Consider the following 22462-nt stretch of genomic DNA (forward strand, 5'->3'; position numbering starts at 1 on the left):
AGACTCTCAAACACCTGGGGAGGGTGACGCCATTAGGCACATCTTGCGGGAGGTGAAACTGAGGCGCGGCGAGTCTCTGGCTCAAGGTCACGCATCCAATCAGCAGCAGGACCCAGGCGTCCTGGCCCCTGTCCTGCCCCGGTGGTGACTCTGTCTCCGTGACAAGCCCCTGCCGTGTCCCACAGCCGTTCCCTCCCCCAGCCCCGGGGACTCCAGTCGGAGCAGCCTGCGCCGGGGGCCCTGCTCTGGCCCCCCCCGGCGCGAGGAAGGGAGAAAAGAAGGTCGTGGCGTAAAAGCCACCCAAACTTTTCTCTGTGCAGTGGCCGGAAGAGCCCCGAGCAAGGGAGAGCGGTGGGGAGGGGGCGAACGGGCGAGCTGCATCGCGCCGGGTGGGTGAGCAGGGGGCCGGGGGGCGGCAGGGAAAGCAATGAAAAATAGGAAGGGAGAGAGGATGACTTCTCGCATATGTGCTCCTTCAGCGTCCTGAGAAATGTCTCCGGGAGAGAAGGAGAACCCTGCGTGAAGGGCAGTGACTCGCTGGAATCTCCTCTCGGTTGTAGTTTTGCTTAACTCTATACTCATTGTATCAAAGAGCTAGCAATGCGACAGGCCGTAAAGATGAGTTATGGGCCCGAGACAGGCAGAAATATAACAGCATGGAAATGCTAATGACTCCGCGCTCCCTTCCTTTATGGCGGGTGGAATACAGACTTCAATCATAAAAACAATCTTCCAACATTTTAATGGGCTCCATCATGCTCTCGCTTGTCCGTATATTTGAAAGATAAATCAAGGCCCCCGGTTGGAATGAATTTCCCGTCAAACTCTGCTACTCGTTGGAAATTGATTGGCTTTAAGTCTGGAGAGCTGGCGCAGTCGAGTTGGGGCTGCGGAGAAAGGCCAGGGGGGGTGGGGCTGGGAGCCAGGTGGGCGGATTCCCACCCCCGTGCCCGGAGGGTGGCAGGGTGCCCGGCTGCGGTGATGGAGGCTTTGGTTTGCCGGCCGCGGGCGCCAGGTGCCTTGTGGGCATTAATGATTAGGGCTCACCTGTGAATGGGGAAACTGAGGCACCATGTGACACCACCACCTCCTGCCCCTGTCTATTTTGGGTGCTGTGATTTGGGGGCACAAAACAAAGCCCCTCAGCAGCCTGCCCCGGGGTGCACGGCAAGCCAGAGGGAGAGAACCCAGGCGCCCGGGCGTCTCCTTCACCCCGCCAATCGCAGCCGCAGGGAGGGGCTGCAGGAACCCAGCTGCTCTGGCAACTCGCTCCCGGACTCCCCGTGCTCCCAGGGGCCGGGGTGCAGGGGGAGTGACTCACAGGTCTTGGGCCTGCGGGTCCCAGCGGCCACCCGCCCAGCCCGCGGGAACGGGGGAGCTGGGGAGAGGGCCGTGCGCCCTGGTGATGCCTGCTGAGACTGAGCAAAGCAGCCACCTGGGACGCCACTTGCCATATTCGGCCCCAGCCAGTGCTTTGATTCCAGGGGCACCAGGGCCAGGCAGGGGGTGGCCACGTTCTATTTGTATCCTGCTGCCCAGGCCACCGAATTTCCAGGCACTGGCGCTGGCAGCAGGATCCTATTTCAATGGCTCCTGGGTCCCGGGCGCAGCAGGGGCTGCAGCTGTGAGCCCTTGAAATAGCCGCAGCACCCTCGGGTGGCGAGCAAAGCGTCCCAGAGAGTGCTCAGAGGACACACGAAGGCTGCCAGGGAGGGGCATGGCTGGGGCGAGGCTGCGAAATCGGCCATGCCACACCTGCCCCACGCAGCCAGCTGCACCAGCCCAGCCAGCCCGACCCACGAGCCCCAGGGGCCCACAATGCACTGGAGCTGGGTGACTCGAAGGGGACGCTTTATGGAGGCTGCTGGACCCAGATCTCCCCCTGTGCAGAGGAGCTGGGGTGCAAACAGACTGAGCAGCCCACCCAAGGCGACCCAGGCTAGGTCTACACGACAGAGTTGTTTGCACACGTCCACACCGCAAGCGGGTTTTTGCGCAAGTAAAACGAAAGAGCAGAGGGGTTCTGCGGGGAAGGGACTCCTCCTCCTTCGAGGGTTAACTCCGTCTGGTGCCAGAGCTCTTGCGCAAAAAGGTGCGTGTGGACGGGCAGCAGGGTTTTTTGGAGCAAAACCAGGAAAGAGGAAAAAGCACAGGTGCCCTGGTGGCCACTCTGTGGATAGCTATCGGCGCTTTCTCGAGAGAGGTCGGCCATGCAGTGTGCAGTGCCGGACTGAGCCATACTTGTGCCCTGGGCAGCGGGCGCACGGCGCATGCGCGTCCCCGCCCCCGGGCGCACGGTGCCCCTTACCACTTAAATCAGGCACCCCCTGTAGGTTGGCGCCCCAGGCAGCTGCCTGGCTAGCCCCCCCCCTTAATCCGGCCTGGCAGTGTGGGCGCTCTCTGGCGCAAGAAGCTTTTGCAGAAGAGCTCTTCCATAAAAAGTTTCTTGCGCAAGAAGCCTGCAGAGTAGAAATAGCCCCAGGAAGTCTGTGGCAGAGAAGGAAATGGAACCAAGCTCTCCCTTGTCCCAGACTGGGCCCCCTTCACAGACATCCCTGCTACATCAAGATTCACTGACTACAGGAGTTAGCCACAACTTTGCAGCTGAAAGACTTTTTCTAAGGAAAATTGGGGCTTTTGAGTTAAACAAAAATACTCACAGAATGTGTCTTGCTTTCTCCTGCAAAAGTTTGGGGGTTTTCTTCTTTTTCTTGGCAACTGAAAAAAAAAATGGTTTCCCAATAAGAAGCTGAAATTTTCTATTAAAAAATCCCTCTCGTTTCCCCCACGGCTTGACTGGCAGGCAGCACGGTCCAGTGGGTAGAACCCTGGGCTGGGATTCAGCCACTTGGGCAAGTCAGTTCCCTGTTTTCTATGCCTCAATTTTCCCCACTGTAAAATGGGGATATTGATCCTGATTGTAAAGTATTTTGACATCTACAGCTAGATAAGGGCTAGCTATTATTGTTACCTAGGTATTTCAAACAGTGCGGCCAGCTCAAATGAATTGACTGAAAGTGTCCCAATATTTGGGGTTTTTCTTAATTTCCCACCTCGTGGAGTCATGGGCGAATCTCGGGGTTCCTTTGTAACGACGAGGCACCTTTCTAGCCCAGGTGGCTGTCGAAAAGACCCGGACGACACGGCCTCAGAGGGTAAAAACACTGATGGCAAATAAAACAGACATCTCCCGACTTACCTCATGATTTTCTAACTGGGTCTTGTGATGTTTTTTAACATTTGGGGGTGACGGAACCAGTGATGGGGCCCTGCTCTCAGCACCACCTTACTAGCATGCTGGATTTTAGCCTCCAAACACCGCTAGGAGGTAGGAAAGGATTGATCCCATTTTACAGATGGGGAAACTGAGGCACAGAGCAGCTTACGTGTGACTGCCCCAAGGTCAGTGGCTGAGCAGAAACCTGAATCTGCATCTTGTGGGGATTTGTACAGCACCCAGTCTTGTGATGGGCCCTGTGTGAACGCAGAGTAAGAAGACAGCTCCCCGCTAATCCCAGCTTCCCCTCCTCAACTGCCCAATTACCCCGCTTCCCCCAGCGTTGATGATGCAGCAGCAGATGAGTTTCCCAGGCACAAATCTGCAAGGAGTCAGGGCACCCGGGTCTCTGTGGGGGCCACCAGCTCTGGGGAGCAGCATGGAACAAACCGAGATGCAACCAGGTTCTTCATTTCCACCCAGTGCGAATGGCAAATCTGCCCCAGGAAATCATCCAGGGGAAACCTGCCAGCTCAGGGCTCCGTGCGCTGGATTCACCCAAGTGTTTGCTGGTCTCCTCTAGCAGCCATGTACGCGGGTAACAGCCTACTACCATGAGCAGCCCCAGAGCCCCGGCCCCCTTCCCAGAAAGAGACCCGGACGGGGAAGATCCTGGGTTTCTTGCCCCACTGAGCTCAGCTTTGGGGTGACGATCTGGGAGTGATTTGGCTTTGTCTAGGGGGAGGACTGGGCCGGCAGCCAAAGGAACAATCCAGGGCCGAGGTTTTCAGTCCCAGCTCCCTGCTCCAGTTTCTGACTCTGCCCCTTGCTGTGGCTCTGCTCTGGGCTGGCACCCCTCCGCCTCCCACAACCCGGCTCGGAAAGTCTAGATTCCTGTCAGTAAGTGTCGGCCTTATCGATTTCGCCCGCCACGCTCCGCCCGCCAAAACCCATTTCCATCAGTAATCATCAAACCGTCCAGCTCGGCAAAGTGAGACAAACGCCGCCTGAGAACCCGGCTGGCTGTGATTTAGGGATATTTACTCGGTGTGTTTTGACGGGCGATGCTAACAATTTGCCTTTTAATGGTTATAAAGCTTTAGCCTTTGGAATCGCTGCGTCGCCCGTCGTTCGGTAATTATTGTCTGCTCTCCCCCCATCATCTGTCCCCCCCCCCCCCCCCGAGTTTCCTGCAACGGTGAAAATTTAAATTGATAACATAAATGAAAAAAAAAGCCTAAAAATAAATATTGATGGGATCGGGCTAAACTAAAACAAGCTACGAAGTGGAGGCGGGAGGCCGAGGGTCGTGACCTGCTGTCATGCCCAGCGCACTAGGGATATTTAAAGACTGCACACACTCAGCCTGCGTAACTCACTGCCACATGATCTCACTGGAGTCAGGAGCCTGGAGGAGACCGAGGATGGGAGATGGGTGCTTAATGACGCATCCAGGGCTGCGTTTGGCGAGCTTGGAAGGGAATTTCTAATAATGGACGGCGTTTGGAAGGAGCTTCCAATGTCCCAGCTGGTCCTCGTCACAGACAGAGGACAGGTGGCCCCAGAGGCCAAGACTCTAGACTAGGTCTCAGGACACCCCACTTCAATTTGCTGCGGTGCCACAGACTCCTTGTCTGAAGCTGGGCAAGTCACGTGATCTCTCTGAGCCTCAGTTTCCCAGTCTGTAGAATGGGGATAACAGTGCTGGCCTGCCTTTCAGCGGGAGGGTAAATGTGGCGACAATACTATAGAGGGATCCCGGACAGACCCAGTCTGGTGCCCCCTCTGCAGGAGTACGGCCCTCACCCGGCATCAGGGCTGCTTCTCCCAGGGGCTTGTAGGAATATGTATTAACTGGAGCCAAACTCCCTGTTTCAGGCCCCCCGAGACTCAGGGCAGCTGCATCCCAGTGGCTGCCCCAACCCATAGGTCAGTGTCACTGCTGTCCCCGCCCTAGGCTCCCCCCAGCTCTGCCAGCGCCCAGCTACAGCACCTCCTGCTTTCCCCGCCTGGGGGTCTTGGGTAACCAAGCCACGTATGGGGTGGGGAGGGGGTCATATGCACAGACACAGGGCCAGCCCATGAATCGGACACTAATGGGGATTCACTTCCTTTCCAAATGCCTGGGGTGACGCTGATGTTAAACTGTGGCTGGGTCCCACCCCAGAAGCAGCCGCATTTCGGTGGCCAGGGAAGTGAAATGTTTCCGTCCTTCCCTTCCCGTACAGGGGAACTCAGTGAGCGCGCAGAGAGCCTGGGGGGAAGGTGCAACTGGACACCAGGTATTAGCATGACCTCTGGGACACAGGAAGAAACGACCCCCAGCCCCGAGTCTCATAGCCTGGGCTGCTGGCCGCTGGTAGCACTGCTGATGTGGCTGGGGAAAGGCAGCAAAGGGGGAGGGTCTCAGAGGCCAGGTGCCACCCTGAGCCCAAAGAGCCACCTGGCTATTTCTAGCTCCCCCAGCCCAAGTCTGAAGTCCGCAGGTTTTCTTTGCAGAGCCAGCATGCTCCAGAGACCCGTGCTGATGTCAGGGCATGGACACAGGGCGACACACACACCCTGCCTCAAAGAGCTCAGCGTCTGAGAGAGGAAACTGAGGCACAGAGAAGCAGAAGGTGATACCGGCAGAGCCAGGAGTGGAATTCACCTCTCTTAAGTCCCGGGCCCACACCTTCCCCGCAACGCACAATGCCAGCGTTCCCGGTAAGCGGGGCACTTGGGTGGCCACCAGGAGAGATTCAAATGCCGCCCAGCTGGCTAGCAGAGCACCCCCAGCCTTGTAGCATGTATCTCTACGGGTGGTGCACATCTGCACATGCCTCTGTGCACAGAACAAAATGTATTCCACACTCGAAACCCAACAGCAGCCGTCACCCCCTCCACTTATCCCCACTCACACTGGGGCCGCCTGCGAGCCGCAGGGTCAACCAGCCTGACCCAGGGGCCTGCAGAACGGCACGCCATCCACGGCCCAGCTGGCTGACAGACCTCCCGGCTCCGTGCCGCCTGCCCAGGCTGAGTTATGGGCACGCAGAGAGCCGGAGCGTATGCTGGTTGTGGGCGCCGCCCACGTGCGGCGCTGGAGCGTTTCAAAACAATATGCAGGCATTTAAATGTTAATGCAAGCGAGCTGCTTATTGTTATGTTAATTTCCCGATGATTTAAAGGAAACATTTCCCAAGGAGGCACCAATCAGTCACCCCTTGGCTCCGGCTTCACTATTTGTAACAGAAGATGATGCGGGGCTAGTTTCTGTTTCCACTGATAAAAGGAGGGGAAAAAAGAAGGAATTAAATTATGAGCATTGGAGAAAAACATTATTAATCACAGATTTGAACCGTCGCTGTATTAGGGAACCAGTAAATCTCGCTGGCAAAAGGCATGTTTCGGAGCTGGCTCTCGACGGGCTACTAGAGAATAAATCTGAGCCTCTCCTTTGCATCCCGCGCTTCTCTTTGCGAGTCAATTAATCTAGTAATTGGATTTGAAAAGATGTCAAGAGATTATGGGAGAGGGAGAGAGAGAGAGACCAGAGGGGGCAGCGGGCGGTCCCTTCCCTGGGCGGTCCCTTCCCTGGGCGGTCCCTTCCCTGGGCGCAGGATGAGAGCTGGGATTTAGGGAGGCCTCAGATGCGGCCGGGGGAATCTCTAGGCAGGTGGAAGGGACAGCAGGGGCTGGCCCTGTCTAGCCGCCTTCGACAGTCAGTGGAATTTTGATCCTGCCGGCCGCCTGTCTTTCCTGGGCACACGGGAGGGACGGGCACTGGCGCAGCGGGCTGGGATCGAGGGCCTGGGCCAAGCTGATGGGTCCCATGCAGCCACGCTGGTTCCGACAGACCCGCTCACCCCTGCCCCGCAGGGCATCCGGGGACCCCAGCAGCGCCAGTCCCACAGGGCCCTGCAAGCAGGGGCTTGTGGGTAGTTCCCAGATGCAAAGCAGTGCCTTGTGGGACAGAGTCCCGGGTACACTGTAGCAGTGTCACCCCCCTCGCTAGCAGCAGTGATCCAGCCAGATCCCTGGGAGCCGACACCCCAACTCGCCACGGCCTCAGGCATTTATCTGTTGCAGCTCGATCCCCTTGCTTTAGCGTAGACGGGCCGGGTCCCCGTGGGCCCTTCAAACAGCTGCTGCTTCTCCACCCAGCAGCAGGCAAAACCCAGCGGCCTCCTTGGGCGCGGAGGGCTGTTGTAACAAGTGCAGACACCAGGCGTTTAGCCGGACCCCCTGCCGGCTTCATTCAATTACACTTTTCAAGCATCCTTGGATTCAATCCATAAAGCAGAGCCCTGGGTTTCGCGCCCGCGTGGGGAAGTGCGGTAATTAAACCAAAGGAGGAAGCCATCGGTATTCCTGGCTCTGGCGGAGACCGACCGCACCACTCCCTCGCCCCGGACCCAGCAATCAGAGCTGACCACAGCCGAGCCATGAGCCGTGATTGTCAGCAGCGTGGGAAGCGGCGTGGAAGTGGCGAATGTGCTCAGGTAAAGCCTGACAATGTTCTAAGAAATGGAGAGAGGTGCCAGGGGTCCGGGTTTGAACTGCACAGGCCAGTATTTGAGCTTTCTGTCCGGGAAATAAATGGAGAAAATAGCGGACCCAGAAATGTCGGGATTTACGAATGACGTACGTTTTATCATTCTCATGAGGATCAGGACGGAGTTGTGTACTGCTGGCTGGCAGACACGCTCAGGCTGCGAGAGTCACATTGCGTGAGTGTGTCTACCAGCCAGGCAGTGCGCAACTACGCAGTGGGGAGGGGGGCCAGATGGAATCCCCCGGGCCGGACTTGCCCATGCGCTCCGCTGGGATCGTGTGCGGGACTGGCAATGCCTTGGGATCTGCATGTGCCTGGGCCACTCCCCCTGACCTCCTTCCGGCCAGCCCTCCCCCTCTCAAGCTCCCTCGTCCAGCCCTCCCCCTCCCCATCTCCCCCGGCCAGCCCCGCTCTTCCCAACCCCCTCCCGACCAGCCCTGCTCCCCACCAGCTGGTTCCCCCCTGACCTCCCCCACCAGCCCCGCTCCCCCCACGGCTGGTTCCCACCCCCCGATCTGAGATCAAGTGTGTCCAGTATTTTTGTCAAAACCATCTGGCAACCCTAGAAACAGAAGGTCGCCCGACATTTTCCATTCTGAGCCCGTCTCCCACATCGTATCCCCGTGTCAGAACACTGGCCGTGCTGGGGGCATTTCCCACGCATGCCTTCTGCCTCGGGCTGGGAAAAGTGTGGGCAAAACAGCCCCATCAGTGTGGAGAACGAGCTTAAGGCAGTTTGGCCAGGGTTGGAGCAGAGCGAGGAAATCCAGCCGGGGGCTAGCACTGGAGGGTGAAAATCCACCCTGGCCTGCCTCATGCTCACTGACAGCCTGCCGCCAAAATCTCTGAACAGGCCAGGTGCACGGAGCATGCTCCCACGTTCCCCACAACACCGGGTCAGAGCAAAGAGCCTAGGCGGGTGGTTTGCAAACCAGGGTGGAACAGTGCAGACGATTAACCGACTAACCGAGAAGCAAAGGCGTTTCGGCTAATGCTACAGGCTACACGCATTCCCCCCCGCCCCCCCCGCCAGTTCATGTGTTAGCGGGCTGGCCAGCAGCCCGGCTCGCGCTGGGCCCAGGACCTCCCCCCGCTGCGGCTCTGCATTTCAAGTGTACTAGGAGCCAGGCAGGCAGGCAGCCCGGCTCACACCGGGTCCGGGAGCTCAGACCCCTCCCCCCCAGACAGCGGCTGCCTGTGGACGATAGGAAAGTCGAGTAACCGGTAAGAATTCACGAGGTTAATCGACTATTCAACTGACCGACATTGAACGTCCCTAGTTCAAACGACAGGTGGTGCCCAGCATGGGCCGTGCAATGTTGGACCCCGGGGCCCGGGGCTGCAGGGGATCCGGTGAGCAGTGGGGGGCTAAGGCAGCTCCCTGCCTGGCCTGCACCGCAGACTGCGCTGCGCCCCAGCAGTGGCCGCAGCAGGCCTGGCTCCGAGGCGGGGCGGGGGGAGCACACAGGGCTCTCATTGGCTGGGAACCTGCTGCCGGCGGCTTTTGAGAGCAGCCTGGTCTGTGGTGCCAGGAGAGGCAGGAAGCTGCTGTAGCCCCTCCCCCCACTGCTACTCGAGTAAGCCCCTCCTGCCCCAGCCCTGCCCCCCAAGGCCGGAGCCCCCTCCTGCGCCGCAAAGCTCCATCCTCAGCCCCACCCTGCAGCCCACGCTCCAGTCACACGACGTTGGGCGCGGCGGCTGCGATTTCCTTCAACGGGGTCACGAGAAAAACAAAGTTTGAAACCCCCTGGCCGGCGGGACGGGCGGCTGGCTGGAGCCAGGAGCACGTGGGGGTTTGAATCAGTCCCTGCCTGGCCGTGGCCGTAAGAGTTCCACGCACTGCCTGCACCTACCCAGGCAGCTCGGCCTGCCCCGTCTCGGAGCCCGCCTCCCTGATTCCCAGCATGCCTCTGCCTCTCGCCGCAAGGTGCACGCGTGGGCCACCGGGAGGATAACAACCTACTACAGCTCTCGCTCTGGCCCCACTCCGCCCCGTGAGGCCAGTTCTCTCGACCCCGAAGGTCTAGGAAAGGCCAGCGGCACGGGGAGATCTCTGCAAGCGCATGAGGCGGGCACAGAGCCGGGGAGGCTGGAACGAGCCCCACTGAGCCCCGCCCCCCTTGGGCCGATCGATCCCAGCAGAGGCCTTAGCTCCAGGTTCACCGCCGGGATCATTTTGGATGGGGGATGGGCGGCCCTGCTGCGGGAGGAGCCCCGCCCCCGTTGGCTGGGGGACGGGGAGGGTGACCCGAGGGTGCATCTCCATTCCGGGACCCACTGGCCCTTCTGTGGGGCTCGCGGGACCCGGGTCCCGTCAGACGCCCCTCAGCTCCGCCAGGCCCCTGCCCTCCGGCTGCTCCCCGCGGCGCCCCCATCACCTCATTAACGAGGTGCTGCTCACGCCCGTTTTCAGCAGGTCCTCCCAAGGAGCCCACCCCCGCCCCGTTGTGCTACCCGAGTCTCAGCATCCAGGACCCGGACCGACAGGAGAGGCGGCTCTGTAATCCAGCCCGGCCCCGCTGCAGGAAATGTGGACCTGTGGCCCCCAGGCCGGGAACCTTTCGAATAACGGATAGCAAATCCCGGGCTGTTCCCAACCCAGCTCCCATTCCCTGCCCCTGTCTGGGGTCCCGTTCCCCTCCCCCATCCCAGATGCCGTTCCCCTCCCCCACTCCAGATCCCATTCCCCTCCCCCATCCCACATTCCATTCCCCTCCCCCATCCCAGATCCCGTTGCCCTTCCCCATCCCAGATCCTGTTCCCCTCCCCATCCCAGATTCCATTCCCTTCCCTCATCCCAGATCCCCTCCCCCTTCCTCATCTAAGATCCCGTTCCAGATCCCATTCCCCTCCCCATCCCAGATTCCATTCCCTTCCCCCATCCCAGATCCCCTCCCCCTTCCTCATCTAAGATCCTGTTCCCCTCCCCCATCCCAGATTCCATTCCCTTCCCCCATCCCAGATCCCCTCCCCCACTCCAGATCCCATTCCCCTCCCCCATCCCAGATTCCATTCCCTTCCCCCATCCCAGATCCCCTTCCCCTCCCCCATCCCATTCCCCTCCCCCACTCCAGATCCCATTCCCCTCCCCCATCCCAGATCCCGTTCCCTTCCCCCAGCCCAGATCCCATTCCCCTCCCCCATCCCAGATCCCCTTCCCTTCCCCATCCCATTCCCCTCCCCCATCCCAGATCCCGTTCCCCTCCCCCATCTAAAATCCCATTCCTCTCCCCATCCCAGATCCCCTTCCCCTCCCCCATCTAAGATCCTGTTCCCCTCCCCAATCCACACACACACACACACACACACATGTGCATTTCACAGACTGTGTGCTCCCCAAATAGACACGTGTGCACGTACACTGCACACTCCCAACCATGCATCGTACACACTGTGCGCGCTTGCAGTATAGACATGTGTGCATACATTTCACACTCGTAAACATGCATCGCACGCGTGTGGCACGCTCCGGCTGCCGCATGTGCATTCCCAGGGTGTGTGCGCGCACCTATTTGCACATTGTACGCGAGCCTGGCAAACACACTATGGTGATCCACGTGTGCACACGCACACTGACTCTCTCCCCCACACACGGATGCTAGCCCTCCAGGCCCACACACGCACGTGCCGCACCCTTGCATCCCTTTCCCCCCAGAGCCAGCCGAGCCCGGCCGCCGGGCGGCCCTGACTTCAGCGCTTAGCGCTGAGGAGACACTAATCCAGCTTGTCCGGGAGCCGGCCTGCCAGGGGAGCCGTGCGTCACCCGCGCTCCGGCCCTGACAGCTCCATTAGGCAGCGCCGCTCCAGGGGCAGAGAAGAGAGGCCGGGAGCCCGGGCCGCTCGTATTTCTGCCGGGGGAAGGTGCTGAGCGCACAGCCCGGGATGCATCACCCCCTTGCAGCAGCCGGGAAATTCATCAGCCCCCCCGCCCCCCGCCAGACGCGCCAGCCAGCGGTTGTCATGCCAACCCGACCTCCGACCCCCTTAATGGCTATTTCAGGTGGTTATTTATGGCGACGATTAGGCCCGGGCTGGATTTACGGCTCTGCCCCTCCCAGCCCCCGATTCCCAGCCTCCCCCGCGCAGCCAACAGCATCCAAGGAGGCCGGGAAGACTGGCCAAGGGGAAGGCCAAGGCCTCTTGGTGGCCCAGCCCCATGTCCGGCCGCACACGGGCCCCCCCCCACACTCGGGGATCTAAGCCAGCCGTCCCCAGAGCAAAAGCCGCAGCAGACACCAGGCCAAATACAGCCTGGGGACAGAGTCCCACGTCCCCCCCAATCGCCATGGTGACGGACCATCCTTCTGTTTGCCCTGGCCTGCCCCACACCGCCCCTCCGGCCCCGTCCACAAACACCCCCCAAGCTCCACGCCAGGCAGTGGAGAAATCCGGGAATCCCACCCCCCCACACACACACATCACGTTATTTAAACAGCTGTTGCAGGCGCTCTGCCTCCCCCACCTCAGGGTCCCGGACACTGGTCCCCTGGGTAGCTGGGGGGGCTCCAGACCTGGATAGCGGGGCAGGGGGCCGCAGGTATCGGCAGAGCTGTGGGGACACTCCGGGCAGCTCTGTCATCTGGCCGCGCCTCGCCCCACCACTTTGAGCAGCGGCCTCACAGACGCCCCCAGCATCAGCGGGTGCTCAGCACCTCCGAGGATAGGGCCCTGACTCCACAAACCCAGCCTGGCCTGACTCCCTCCCACCCCTTTGGGCAGCTGGCTTACAGCAGGAGGGACACTCCCCCGCCCAGATCCCCAACCAATCTCTGATCCCCGCTAACGGGAAACGAAAACAAACACGGCTCTTAGTGTAGGTCCTACATCTGCGCCGGCTCTGCAGAAGTACTGTGCTCAGAGCAGCTCCCTCCCCGGGGGGCCACAGAGACCCCCCCACGTTAGGGGCCACAGAGAAGTCCCCTCCCACCCGCCCCGAGCTCCCGGCTGGCGTGTGGGTGGACTTTGGTGGGTGCAAAGAGAGGAGGCACGGGACACCCTGGGTACATCCCCTCAGGCCCTGTCCACAGCCCCCCAACTGCCACCATCTCCACCCCCACGCCCCTCCTCTCACCACAGCACAGCCTCCTCAGTGTCCACAGGCCTCCTGCCATCTCTGCTGCCAGCCCCACCCCCGGCTTGCTCGCTGGCTGGCCCGGGGCGAGGCGCAGGGGGTGGCCTGCACCTGCCGGGCGCTCGGCGTCCCACCGGAACCGAAGACTTCGATCCAAAGCCCTGAGCTCCAACCTGTGCGCCAGATGCAGCCCTTCCAGCCAGCCCCTCAGGCGCCCCGCCCCACTGGAGCAGCCCAAGGGTGGCTCTAAGCTACAGAATAACAGGGAGGCAGCAGCATCCTGGCCTCTCCCCATCCCAGAGCACCCCTGTTACACGAGGGCCTGCCCTGCCTCGGCCTCACCACTGAGGTCCCGTCCCCCATCCCCCGCCAGGAGATCCGGCCGTGGGCTGGAACAGAGAGTGCTGAACATCCAGCTGTGAGGCACCCAGACTCCGGAGGCAGCTCGGGCCCCGATCCCAACGTTGGGCCCAATTCATCCCTGCCCTGGGACAGAGCCCAAGAGGAGGCAGCAGGGGACAATTCAGCCCCCCCTTGCAGGGTACAGCAGATGGGGTTATCGCCCCTTGTTGCAATAGCTCCTCTGCCGCCTCATGCCCCGTCCCGCCCCACCCCAGGACACCCCCTGCACCACAAGGCACCCCAATGGGCCTGACACCTGTCCGAGGCTAGCGCAGAAGGGCTACGGAGAATCACACCCAGGCCCAGACCCCCTTGCGCATTGCTTCCTTCTCCCTAGGCTGGCCCCACTGATCCCCCCACGGCACCCCCCACCCCAGCCCCTCAAGTTGTGCCAACGGGGCAAGCAGCCAAGCTGAGCTTGCCCAGGAAGTGGGGCATCCTGATGGCAGAGGGCCTGATCTGCCCTTCCCCCGCGCTTCCTCCTTGCAGCAGAGCTGCCTTGCCCCCTGCCCCTTTCCGCCCGATGCGCCGCGGTGCAGGAGGCAGGCAGCAGCGAAGGCGACATAAAAATGCAGATTCAGGATTGGTATGAAATAACAGTCGATATAAATCCCTCTCCTGCGGGTCGCAAGATGAATCGGCCGCATTGAAATTCCACCGCAGCGATAATTAAACTCAGGATCGGCTCTGCGCTAAATTACATCCCTGCGATGCCGCTGCTTCGGGTCCCGGGAAATGGCTCCCAGGGCCTGGCGGAGAGGTTTTATCGCCCACCTGGGTGTGCCTACTGGAGAGGTTTGTTTCCTCCGAGACCGTAAAGCTGCCCCCTTGATTTATCGGCCCCTTCTCCCAAATCCGATTAAATATAGGATTTCTGCAGGATCTCCAGCCCCGCTCCCTGGGCCAGCTCCTGCAGAGCAGGCGGGACAAACAGCCCCAGCGAGGGCTGCCAGCCCCTGATTTACAGCCCGGCCCTGCTTTATGGGGCCTTCATGGTTTTGCTTTTGCTTTTTTTATTCCTGCCCTCTCGTTGTCCCCCTCCTGTCCCACATCCCTCACCTGTAGGAGCCTAGGTACTGGCAGGGCCAGCCACTGCTAGGGGAAGCTCGTAAATTACTAGCTGAGACGATCCATTCCGACCTGCCCTTGGGCTCGTCCTGTGTGGGGCTGGATGGGGAGAGCCTGACCCATCACCCTCCGCCTCCCCCTCGGAAATGCAACTTCCTTCCTATCCATGCACCCCACGCTCAGGAGCAGAGGCGGGGGGGGGGGGAGGCAGGGAGAGCCCATTGAGGCACCTGCTTGGGGAGGGGGGTTTGAGGTGAGTGTCTGAGGGGGGTGGGCTGGTGCTATGGGGCACCAGCAGGCAGTGAGGGAGAGCAGGATTTCCCCTGTGTCTGGTGTGGCCTCATGCTACCCCACCCTGCCCCACAAAGTGCCCATTGGGCCACTCCTGCAGCATTAATGGCCAGAGCAAGTGCCCTGGCAGCTGATGGAGAGATGGGGGTGGACCCTGTGCCAGCTTGGATTGCTGGCAGTCACAGCCCACAGAATTACCGGTGCAGCAGGGGTGCTAACGCCTGTCCTTGCACCACCGACCTCCCTGCACCCCGGACCTGGCCAGCAGGAGGTCTGGTTCCTCGGCAGAGGTGCACCAGTGGCTCCGTGCGCTGCTTTCGCCCACAGGCACGAGTCCCCGGGGCCAGTGCCCAGGGGGGCAGCACAGAGCGCCCCAGCCAGCCCTGCTTAGGAGCGGGACCAGCTGCCCAGGGCAGGGAGGAAGCTGCCTAGCGCCCCTGCGGGTCACCTGGCCACCCTGCAGCAAGGTGCCCTGCAAACCGCCGCCCTACATAATCCCCAGATGGGCCCCAGGTCCCCTCCCCACGCTGCAGCCTACGCAGGGCCGCCCCGAGCCAGGGGTCAGCGTTGCAGTACCGCCCTGGGTCGGGAGGGGGCGCTGCAGCGCGGGCGCCTGAGCCTCCGCCCACACGTGCGGCTGCAGGGCCCGGGGCTCGGTGGTGCCGCCTCCCGGCCAGCAGGTGGCGCTGTGGCGCGCGCGGGGCCGGGGACGCTCTGGGCGCCAGCCGCGCGCTCTAATACCCCTGGTTTCCCGCCGAGTTCCGGCCTCCCGCCGACGTCGCTCAGGGCCGCGGCGTGGACGGTCCCGCGCATGCGCAGAGCCCCTTCCTCGCTTTGCCCTTCCTCCTCGCGCGCCGGGTAAGAGGCCCTCGCGCCTGGCCGGGGGGGGGGGGTTCAGGGGGAGGGGGTGGGGGAGAAGAGGAGGAGAAGGGAGGGGGTTCAGGGGGTGGGGTGGGGAGGAGAAGGGAGGGGTGGGGAGGGGGAGGGGAGGTGGGGGTGGGGGAGGAGGAGGAGGGGGTTCAGGGGAGGAGTGAAGGGGGAGAGAAGAAGAGGGCTATGGGGGAGGGGCTGGGGGCAGCCTGGCCTGGGGGAGGGGCTGCCCACGGTTCAGGATCCTCTGACCTCTTGTCCCCCCGAGTTTGGCCGGGGCTCCTGTTCTCCCTGCCAAGGAGGGTCCTGCACGTTTCAGGGGTGTTCCCCTGATGGTGACTGCCCCCTGCCCTCGGAGGGTTTGCCCCCTTACATTGGACTGTTCGTTGCTGTAGCTGCTACCAGGGCTGGTGCTGGTGTGTAAAACAAGGGGCCGCCCAATGATCACTAAATGCCGGTTGGCAATAACACCCCCTTCCCTGGCACAGAGTTCCTAGCAGTGGGAACAGAGAGCTGCGTGTGCCTAAGGGAAATTGCTCATGTCAATGGCAACTCCTGCCCGTTTGCTTTAATTATGTCGAGGGGTCTGTTTTTATGATGAGCGAGGTCAGGAATTCTCCATGTCGGCTTGGGGAGTCCATTTTTATGTATTGTAAACTGGATACGGACCTATGAACCTGTATTGCATGGAACCCACGAGGCCATTTCTGTTGCAATGAGACTGAGACCAGGGCCCATGTGTCCTGAGTGCTGAAGGCACAGGCCCTGGCCTGAACAGCTTGCAGTCAGTGATTTGCCCAAAGCCACACTTCAGGTCTGTGCAGAGCTGGGAGTAGAATCCAAGTGCACAACCCCCTGGACCATTCCGCCCCTCCCTCGTGTCTCATGAGCTTAAGGCGCATTGTTTGAAAAGTGCTTTGGGGACACTGAGTATTGATGCACTTTGAAAATGACCTTTGGGATCTGAAAGTCATTGACACATTTGTGCCAGAGCTAATCTGCCATTCCCATCTCTAACTCCTTTGATCCTGAGGGAAACTTGTGGTGAGTGCTTGTGGGAAAAGGTTTGGTTCAGCTGCCCAAGTTCTGGAGGAAGGGGCTCTGCTTCTGGAGGCCATGGCCTTGGAACGAAGGTGGATAAGGGGACAGGACATGAACATACTTTTTCATCTGCTATCTATCTGAGAAACTCCTTACAAACACAACTGACTTAAGTTTTGCACTCTGCACAGGGTAGGTAAGGTAGATCCCCTGATGGGAAAGCTGGGACAGACTGGGTGAAGAGCAGTGGGCAATAGAACCCAGCTGTCCTGAGTCCCTGTTGTGTGCTAGATCACACAGGGTTTTTCGTATCTCATCTGCGAGTCTCTCCATTCCAGCATGGTGCCTGTGTGGTAAAGCTCCGTCGGATTCCGGGTAGCTGAGTTGCCTACCTTGTTTTGTGGTAACTCTTACCAGCCCCAGTCCTGGAGCAGGACCCCATTGTGCTAGGCACTGTACAAACAGAACAAACAGCTGGTCCCTTTCCAGAGGATCTTACAGTCTAAATAGCTGAGGATTTTGTGCTCTGCTTCCATTCCAGGGTCGTCTTCACAGGCCTGCCCTGTACAAACCCATGTGGGTCCCCATGGGATTAGCATTGCACTCTTCCGGTGTGTTTTCACTTTGATATTGTGCATTGTATGGTCCTACCCCCTTCTCCCAGCTGTTGTTACCTCTTGTGCTGATTCCAGTTATCTGTCATGGTCAATATTATCACCTTGGTAATATTGTTTTGAACTTTTGGAACGTTCACTGGGAGTCCTACCTCCCTCTGCATCATGCTTCTGTTGCAGTGAATGACAGAAATTGTGGGGCAATGTGGAGTCCTAATGTGGTGTTTGGTTTCTCTTCCAGTGTTGTGACCACCCCCTGCTGTCCCTGAACATGTATGCCTGTGCAAAATTCGTGTCTGCTCCTGCCCTAGTGAGTAGCAGAAAATCCCACTTTTTATCCATTCTAATTCTAGGAATTTCTACAATTCTTTATTTTCAACATATTAGCTAATCTTCACAGCCCCTACCATGTAGGTAAGTGCTATCTCCATTATCTAGACAGGGAACCTGAGACACACATCTTCCATCAAGTGAACAGCAAAGCTAGAAATAGAATCCAGCAGCCCCGACTCCAAGTCCTGTTCTCTTGGGACTTTCTGCCTTTAGAGGTGCATGTGGAAAAAGGTAGACTTCACTTCACTGTGTATTTACTTAAAACAGGGGTGGGGAACCTTTTTTGGGTCAGGGGCCATTGACCCACAGAAAAATCGGTTGGGGGAGGGTTAGGGTTAGGCACAAATGAGGAGAAAAAAGTCTCATTTTCTCCTCAGTCGGGGGTCAGACACTCCCCATATGCCAAGGGGGGCAGGCGAGTAGATTTTATGGGCCCCCGCATGTTCTGGAGTGAGGCCAAAAATGAGGGGTTCAGTGTGTTAGGGGGCTGCCAGGAAGCAGGCTTGTGGTGTGGGGTCTGAGTGGAAGGGATAGCACAGGAGCAGCCCAGGAGAGGAGCCCCGAGGCTTGAGGGCTGCATCCAGCCCCTAGGCCTTAGGTTCCCTGCCCCTGACTTAAAATAAAGGTAGCTAAAGCCGGGCCAGTCTCATTTCAATATGGAAGTGAGAACTCTGGGTATTATTGATGCTGTGCATGCTGGGAAATGTAGTCTCCACAGGCCACGCTTTAGTATCAAATGTGAGGGATGCTGCTGTCTACATCTTATCCAGAGTGTGTGGAGCTCTTAGCCAGTTACCAGTGAATCTCTCTGGCATCCTACTTTAGAAGTAACTTACCCTCAGCAGGCCAGATAATTGTAACCGTTTCCCCTTTGCTACTTATTAGCTGGTTGGCATTTCCTGCCTGTCTCTGGAGGTGTAATAAACCTTCCTTTTGAGCTAAGCTGTCTGCTGCAACATTTGGGCTACTGACCCATTAGACTCCTAACTGGCAGTTTCAGGAATACTTCCCAGCTGCAGGGCTGCCTGCCCTCAAGGCCCACATGTCAAGACTTGGTTATTCCCACAACACACTGCAGAGTCAAGGGGGAGTGGGGGCTAAGCATGCCTTGAGTTCTGCTCCACCCAAAGCTGTGGCACACCTCCACCACACACTTGTCTACACTGACCCACAGAGCTCTCCTGCTAAAGATGGGTCCTGCTTGGCTACATGCTGCACCTTAGTTTCAGGAGCCTGATGCTAATGGAATCACTGTCCTGATCTGTTGGCTAGATGGCTACACCAAATACAGCTGCCCCAGCCCTCTGTTTCAGGAGATAGGTGGGCAGGGAGTCACTGATTAACTAGAGTGCTGTATGCTGGCCTGGCCAGGGCCAGCAATAAGGTGATCCTGACTGAACAACACATCCTGTCTTGACTCTTGGGGCAAGAGCTGCTCTGAGAACAATTCAGTTGTGCTGCATTGGGCCAGCCCCAGCTAACAACTGAGGGGAGCCTGGCACACTGTGCATGCTGAATGGATGCTGCAGCCCGCTGCAAAGTAGAGGAAATATTGCTTCAGATCCTTTCCAGTAACCCGCTGGTCTCAGTCTAGCTGAGCTGACTGGTTATTGCAGGATGCTGGCACGGAGTGTCTGCTAGGGATTGCATTGTGCTGCCTCCGTCTGAGTGATTGCTTTGCCTGTCTGCAGGTGAGGAACAGCTCCAGGCTGCTATGCAGACCCGTCTCTGCCTCCATGCTGAGCAGGCCTGAGGCCAAGACAGATGAGGTAAAGTACTGAGCTTGGACCTTGACGTTGGCGTTTGAAGTGACTTAACCGCTGGGGCCAGCAGGGGGCGTGCAGAGCAAATATTCCACTCCCCTGCAGTCGGCCGATCCCTGCCGGGTGAGCAGGCTCCGTTGCTGAGGGGAGACTCGTAACGCCTGCGCCAAACGGGGCGTGAGGCTTGTGCCAAGCCCTGCCTGTGGGAAGGCTCCTTCCAGGGGCGGCAATTCAGTAGAGGCTGCTCCTCCTTGCATGTCCCTCGGAGCCCATCCCCCAGCATGCACTAGAGGGGGCTGTGCCTCTCAGACCAGGGCGTAAGAGAGAGATCACGACCGCTTGTGGTCATTTAAAAATCCTCTGGCACGCACAAGTGGGTCAGCCCCGGCGTCCCAGCCAGCTGTCAACTTGTAATTAGTCTGCTCCCACAAATTCCTCACGTGGGCTCAGATGAGAAGTCGCTTCCTGACCAGAAGTACTCTGCACAGCTCCGCTGCTGCCAGATTCCACCCCAGCCAGGGCTGCAGGTCAGCGGTGGGTGAAGAACTTCAGAGGGATCATGGATTAGAATGCAAATGTGAAAGGCACTGTGGAAACGACAGGGGAGGAGCGCTAAACTGCAGGCTGCTATGAGCCCAGGGTCTCAGGAATGGCTAAGGCTAGACGCCAGTGCTTTTATGATACTGAAAATCCAGCTTGCCAGTAGTTTAAGGTATCTGTTTCCAGGCCTAGCAAGCCACAGGCCTTCTCTTAGTAAAGCCCCAGGGAGATCAGCACTGCCCTTCTGTGTGGGAAACTGAGGCACCAAAGGGAAGCAATTTGCCAGAGGTTACAAGAGTGAGGGTACGTCTACACTGCACTCCTCTTTCGAGAGAGAAATGCAAATGCAGCCGGGCGAAATTGCAAATGAAGCGCGGATTTGAATTTCCCACGCTTCATTTGAATAATGGCGTCCGGGCGCTTTTCCGAAATACCCTATTTTGAAAGAGAAAATGCAGTCTAGATGGGGGTATTTCGAGGCAAAAAAGTTCTTTTTTAAGGAATAAGGGAAATTCAAATCCGCGCTGCATTTGCATTCCTCTCTCGAAAGAGGAGTGCAGTGTAGACGTCCCCTGAGCCCTGAGCTGAAGTGGCTCCCAGTTCCGTGGCTCGCTGCACTAACTGTGCCCCTTTCTGTAGCCCAACTCGCAGCCTCGCCCGCCTGCAGGTCCATGAAGTCAGCTCTCCATGTGGGGTACTTGGGTTCTTGTGGCCCTTCGTCCGCTCAGTGCAGATGTTTCCATGACCCGTCTAGAGCTCCATCTCCAGCTGAATCTCACTCTCCCCCCTTCAACCTCTCCTAGCTTGGCTCCACCCAGAACGCCCTGCTCCAGGCTGTGCGCCGGGAGCTCCACACCAGCTCTGCCTCCCGGGACATCGACACAGCGGCAAAGTTCATCGGTGCTGGTGCTGCCACCGTTGGGGTAGCTGGCTCTGGGGCTGGCATTGGAACGGTATTCGGCAGCCTCATTATTGGCTATGCCAGGTAAGGAGCGAGCCGTCTCGCCCAGCTTTTCCTCTGCTTTAACCATGCCTCCTGGCTCGGATACGGCCTGTGCAGGAAGGGCCGGAGCGAGCGGGAGACAGATGGGAGGGCCAAATCTGGCCTATTAGGTGCTTTTGAACAGGCCCCCAAATCTTTTCTTTACACCTCCACATCAGTTGGGTTTTATTGTTTTCTCTGCAGTCTAACTCTGACTTCAGCGGGCGCCTCAGAGTGGGGGTGCAAGTGAGTCATCGTGTTGAGTCTGTTATACCCCCCGGGGCCTTGCTCTTAATTCTGGCCAGTGCTCTTGGCTCTGTCATTGGAAGGGATCGTACGTCATCCATGAGGAATATTCCCATAGCGTTTTGACTGCCCCTTGTCTAAGCAGGACACTTGGGCTAGGGCAGGACAGCTGAGGATTTGCTAGGCACTGAGCCCTTCCTGTCTAGGGCACCAATTCACATCCAGCCTGAAACCTGCCCCCTTGTGGGGGTGAAATGAAGCTGGAGGGTTTGTTTCGTCCTGTGTGAGGGAAGCATGCCCCCTGCCAGCCAGCAAGAGTGGGTGCTTTCGAGTGGCCCCCGGAGACCAGAATTCTACTGGGGGTTAGTGTCAAGCAGGGTGGGGCATGCCGCTAAGGGACGCTGCGGAAGCTTGCCTTGGCGCTGCCCCCTGGCAGAGTCACCTCCTCTCCTCAGCATTGGGGACTTCTCCCAAGCAGCCTGTGCTGCCTCTGACTTTCCCACTTCCCCCTGCTGGGGGGGCTTCCTGCGGAGCTCAGGGTGGGTTTGGGGTCCTCATCCTGTTACCCCTGGCCCTGGCGCTATGTTCTAATCCCAGTGCTGTGGCCCAGCCGGCCTGGGCTGTCAGGCTCGGTTCGGCGCATCGTGGGCTTGTCAGATACGGGACCTTGTGTAAAGTATCTTCTGGAGTGAGGAGGACTCACCCCGCTGGGAGCACTCAGTGCCCCCTGCTGGGACAGGCCGGGACTGCTCCAGCGCTGAATGCTCCCTGGCAGCTTTATGGCAAGGGAGCGCCGGGACTTTTCCCCACCCCCAGGACTCGGCGGTGTAGGGGAGCTGTGCCTGGCTCCCTTCTGAGGCCGACCTGGGGATCAGCCCCAAGTGCCTTGTGAGCCATTAGGAGCCAGCGCTGCCTAACTCGCTGCTGAATGTCCCCCTCACGATGCCAAGACGCCCTGCTTTCCCTCCGTGCACACTGGTGGGTCTGACTCTTGGGCTGACGGTGCCCCGGCCTGCTCGCTGCGCTCCACTGACAGCTGCTTTCTTCCTCCCCGACAGAAACCCGTCCCTGAAACAGCAGCTCTTCTCCTACGCCATCCTGGGCTTCGCGCTCTCGGAAGCCATGGGGCTCTTCTGCCTGATGGTGGCTTTCCTTATCCTCTTCGCCATGTGATGGAGCCAACCTCCTGCTGCGTTTCCTCCCGTGTCTAGTCGATCGTGAGCGGTTACGAATGTCCTAACGCAGGTGGGGGTATCCCTGCCTCCTAGCCCAATCTGTCTGGCCCGGCCCGGCTGAGGGAAGGTGAATAAATACAGTCTTGGTATATGGGGCGCAGCTTCTTGGTGTGTTCTTGGCATCCAGGGAGCCAGCCTGGCCCCTTCCTCCATGTGTGTGTCTCCTCCTGCCAGCTGCTGCTTGTACCTGCAGCCGGGCTGCCTAGGGTTGTACTCCAGGACAACCTCGCTACAGTAAGGAGGGCAAGGCCT

At 59.1% G+C, this 22462-nt stretch overlaps 1 protein-coding gene and 1 long non-coding RNA gene across 3 annotated transcripts in view; one reads left to right on the forward strand and one right to left on the reverse strand.

Moving 5' to 3' along the window:
• Positions 1-22462, reverse strand: part of LOC142818902 (uncharacterized) — a 41176-nt gene that overhangs the window by 8448 nt on the left and 10266 nt on the right. The window contains exon 2 of the long non-coding RNA XR_016348161.1: positions 2661-2718. This is a non-coding gene — a long non-coding RNA (uncharacterized LOC142818902). The remainder of the gene's footprint in view (positions 1-2660; positions 2719-22462) is intronic.
• Positions 15300-22305, forward strand: ATP5MC2 (ATP synthase membrane subunit c locus 2). 2 transcript variants are annotated; one of them, XM_075901633.2, is made up of 5 exons: positions 15300-15444; positions 17353-17421; positions 19136-19213; positions 20551-20732; positions 22034-22305. In XM_075901633.2, the coding sequence occupies exons 2-5, from the start codon at positions 17383-17385 to the stop codon at positions 22146-22148; spliced, it is 414 nt and encodes a 137-aa protein (XP_075757748.1). In that variant the 5' UTR covers positions 15300-15444; positions 17353-17382; the 3' UTR covers positions 22149-22305. The 2 variants fall into 2 exon arrangements, with proteins under 2 accessions (XP_075757748.1, XP_089630804.1); XM_089774678.1 differs by lacking the exon at positions 15300-15444 and adding an exon at positions 17550-17675 and having other exon boundaries at positions 17368-17421.

The sequence above is a fragment of the Pelodiscus sinensis genome, chromosome 31, assembly GCF_052426305.1.
Source record: "Pelodiscus sinensis isolate ZL-2025 chromosome 31, ASM5242630v1, whole genome shotgun sequence".
Taxonomy (NCBI): Eukaryota; Metazoa; Chordata; order Testudines; family Trionychidae; genus Pelodiscus; species Pelodiscus sinensis.

Bases quoted from the DNA above. Each gene is read 5' to 3' on its own strand.
- ATP5MC2 (XM_075901633.2), top strand. From the start codon at position 17,383: ATGTATGCCTGTGCAAAATTCGTGTCTGCTCCTGCCCTA. The intron at 19,214-20,550 runs GTAAAGTACTGA...AACCTCTCCTAG, and splicing joins CTGAGGCCAAGACAGATGAG to CTTGGCTCCACCCAGAACGC. The intron at 20,733-22,033 runs GTAAGGAGCGAG...CCTCCCCGACAG, and splicing joins CTCATTATTGGCTATGCCAG to AAACCCGTCCCTGAAACAGC.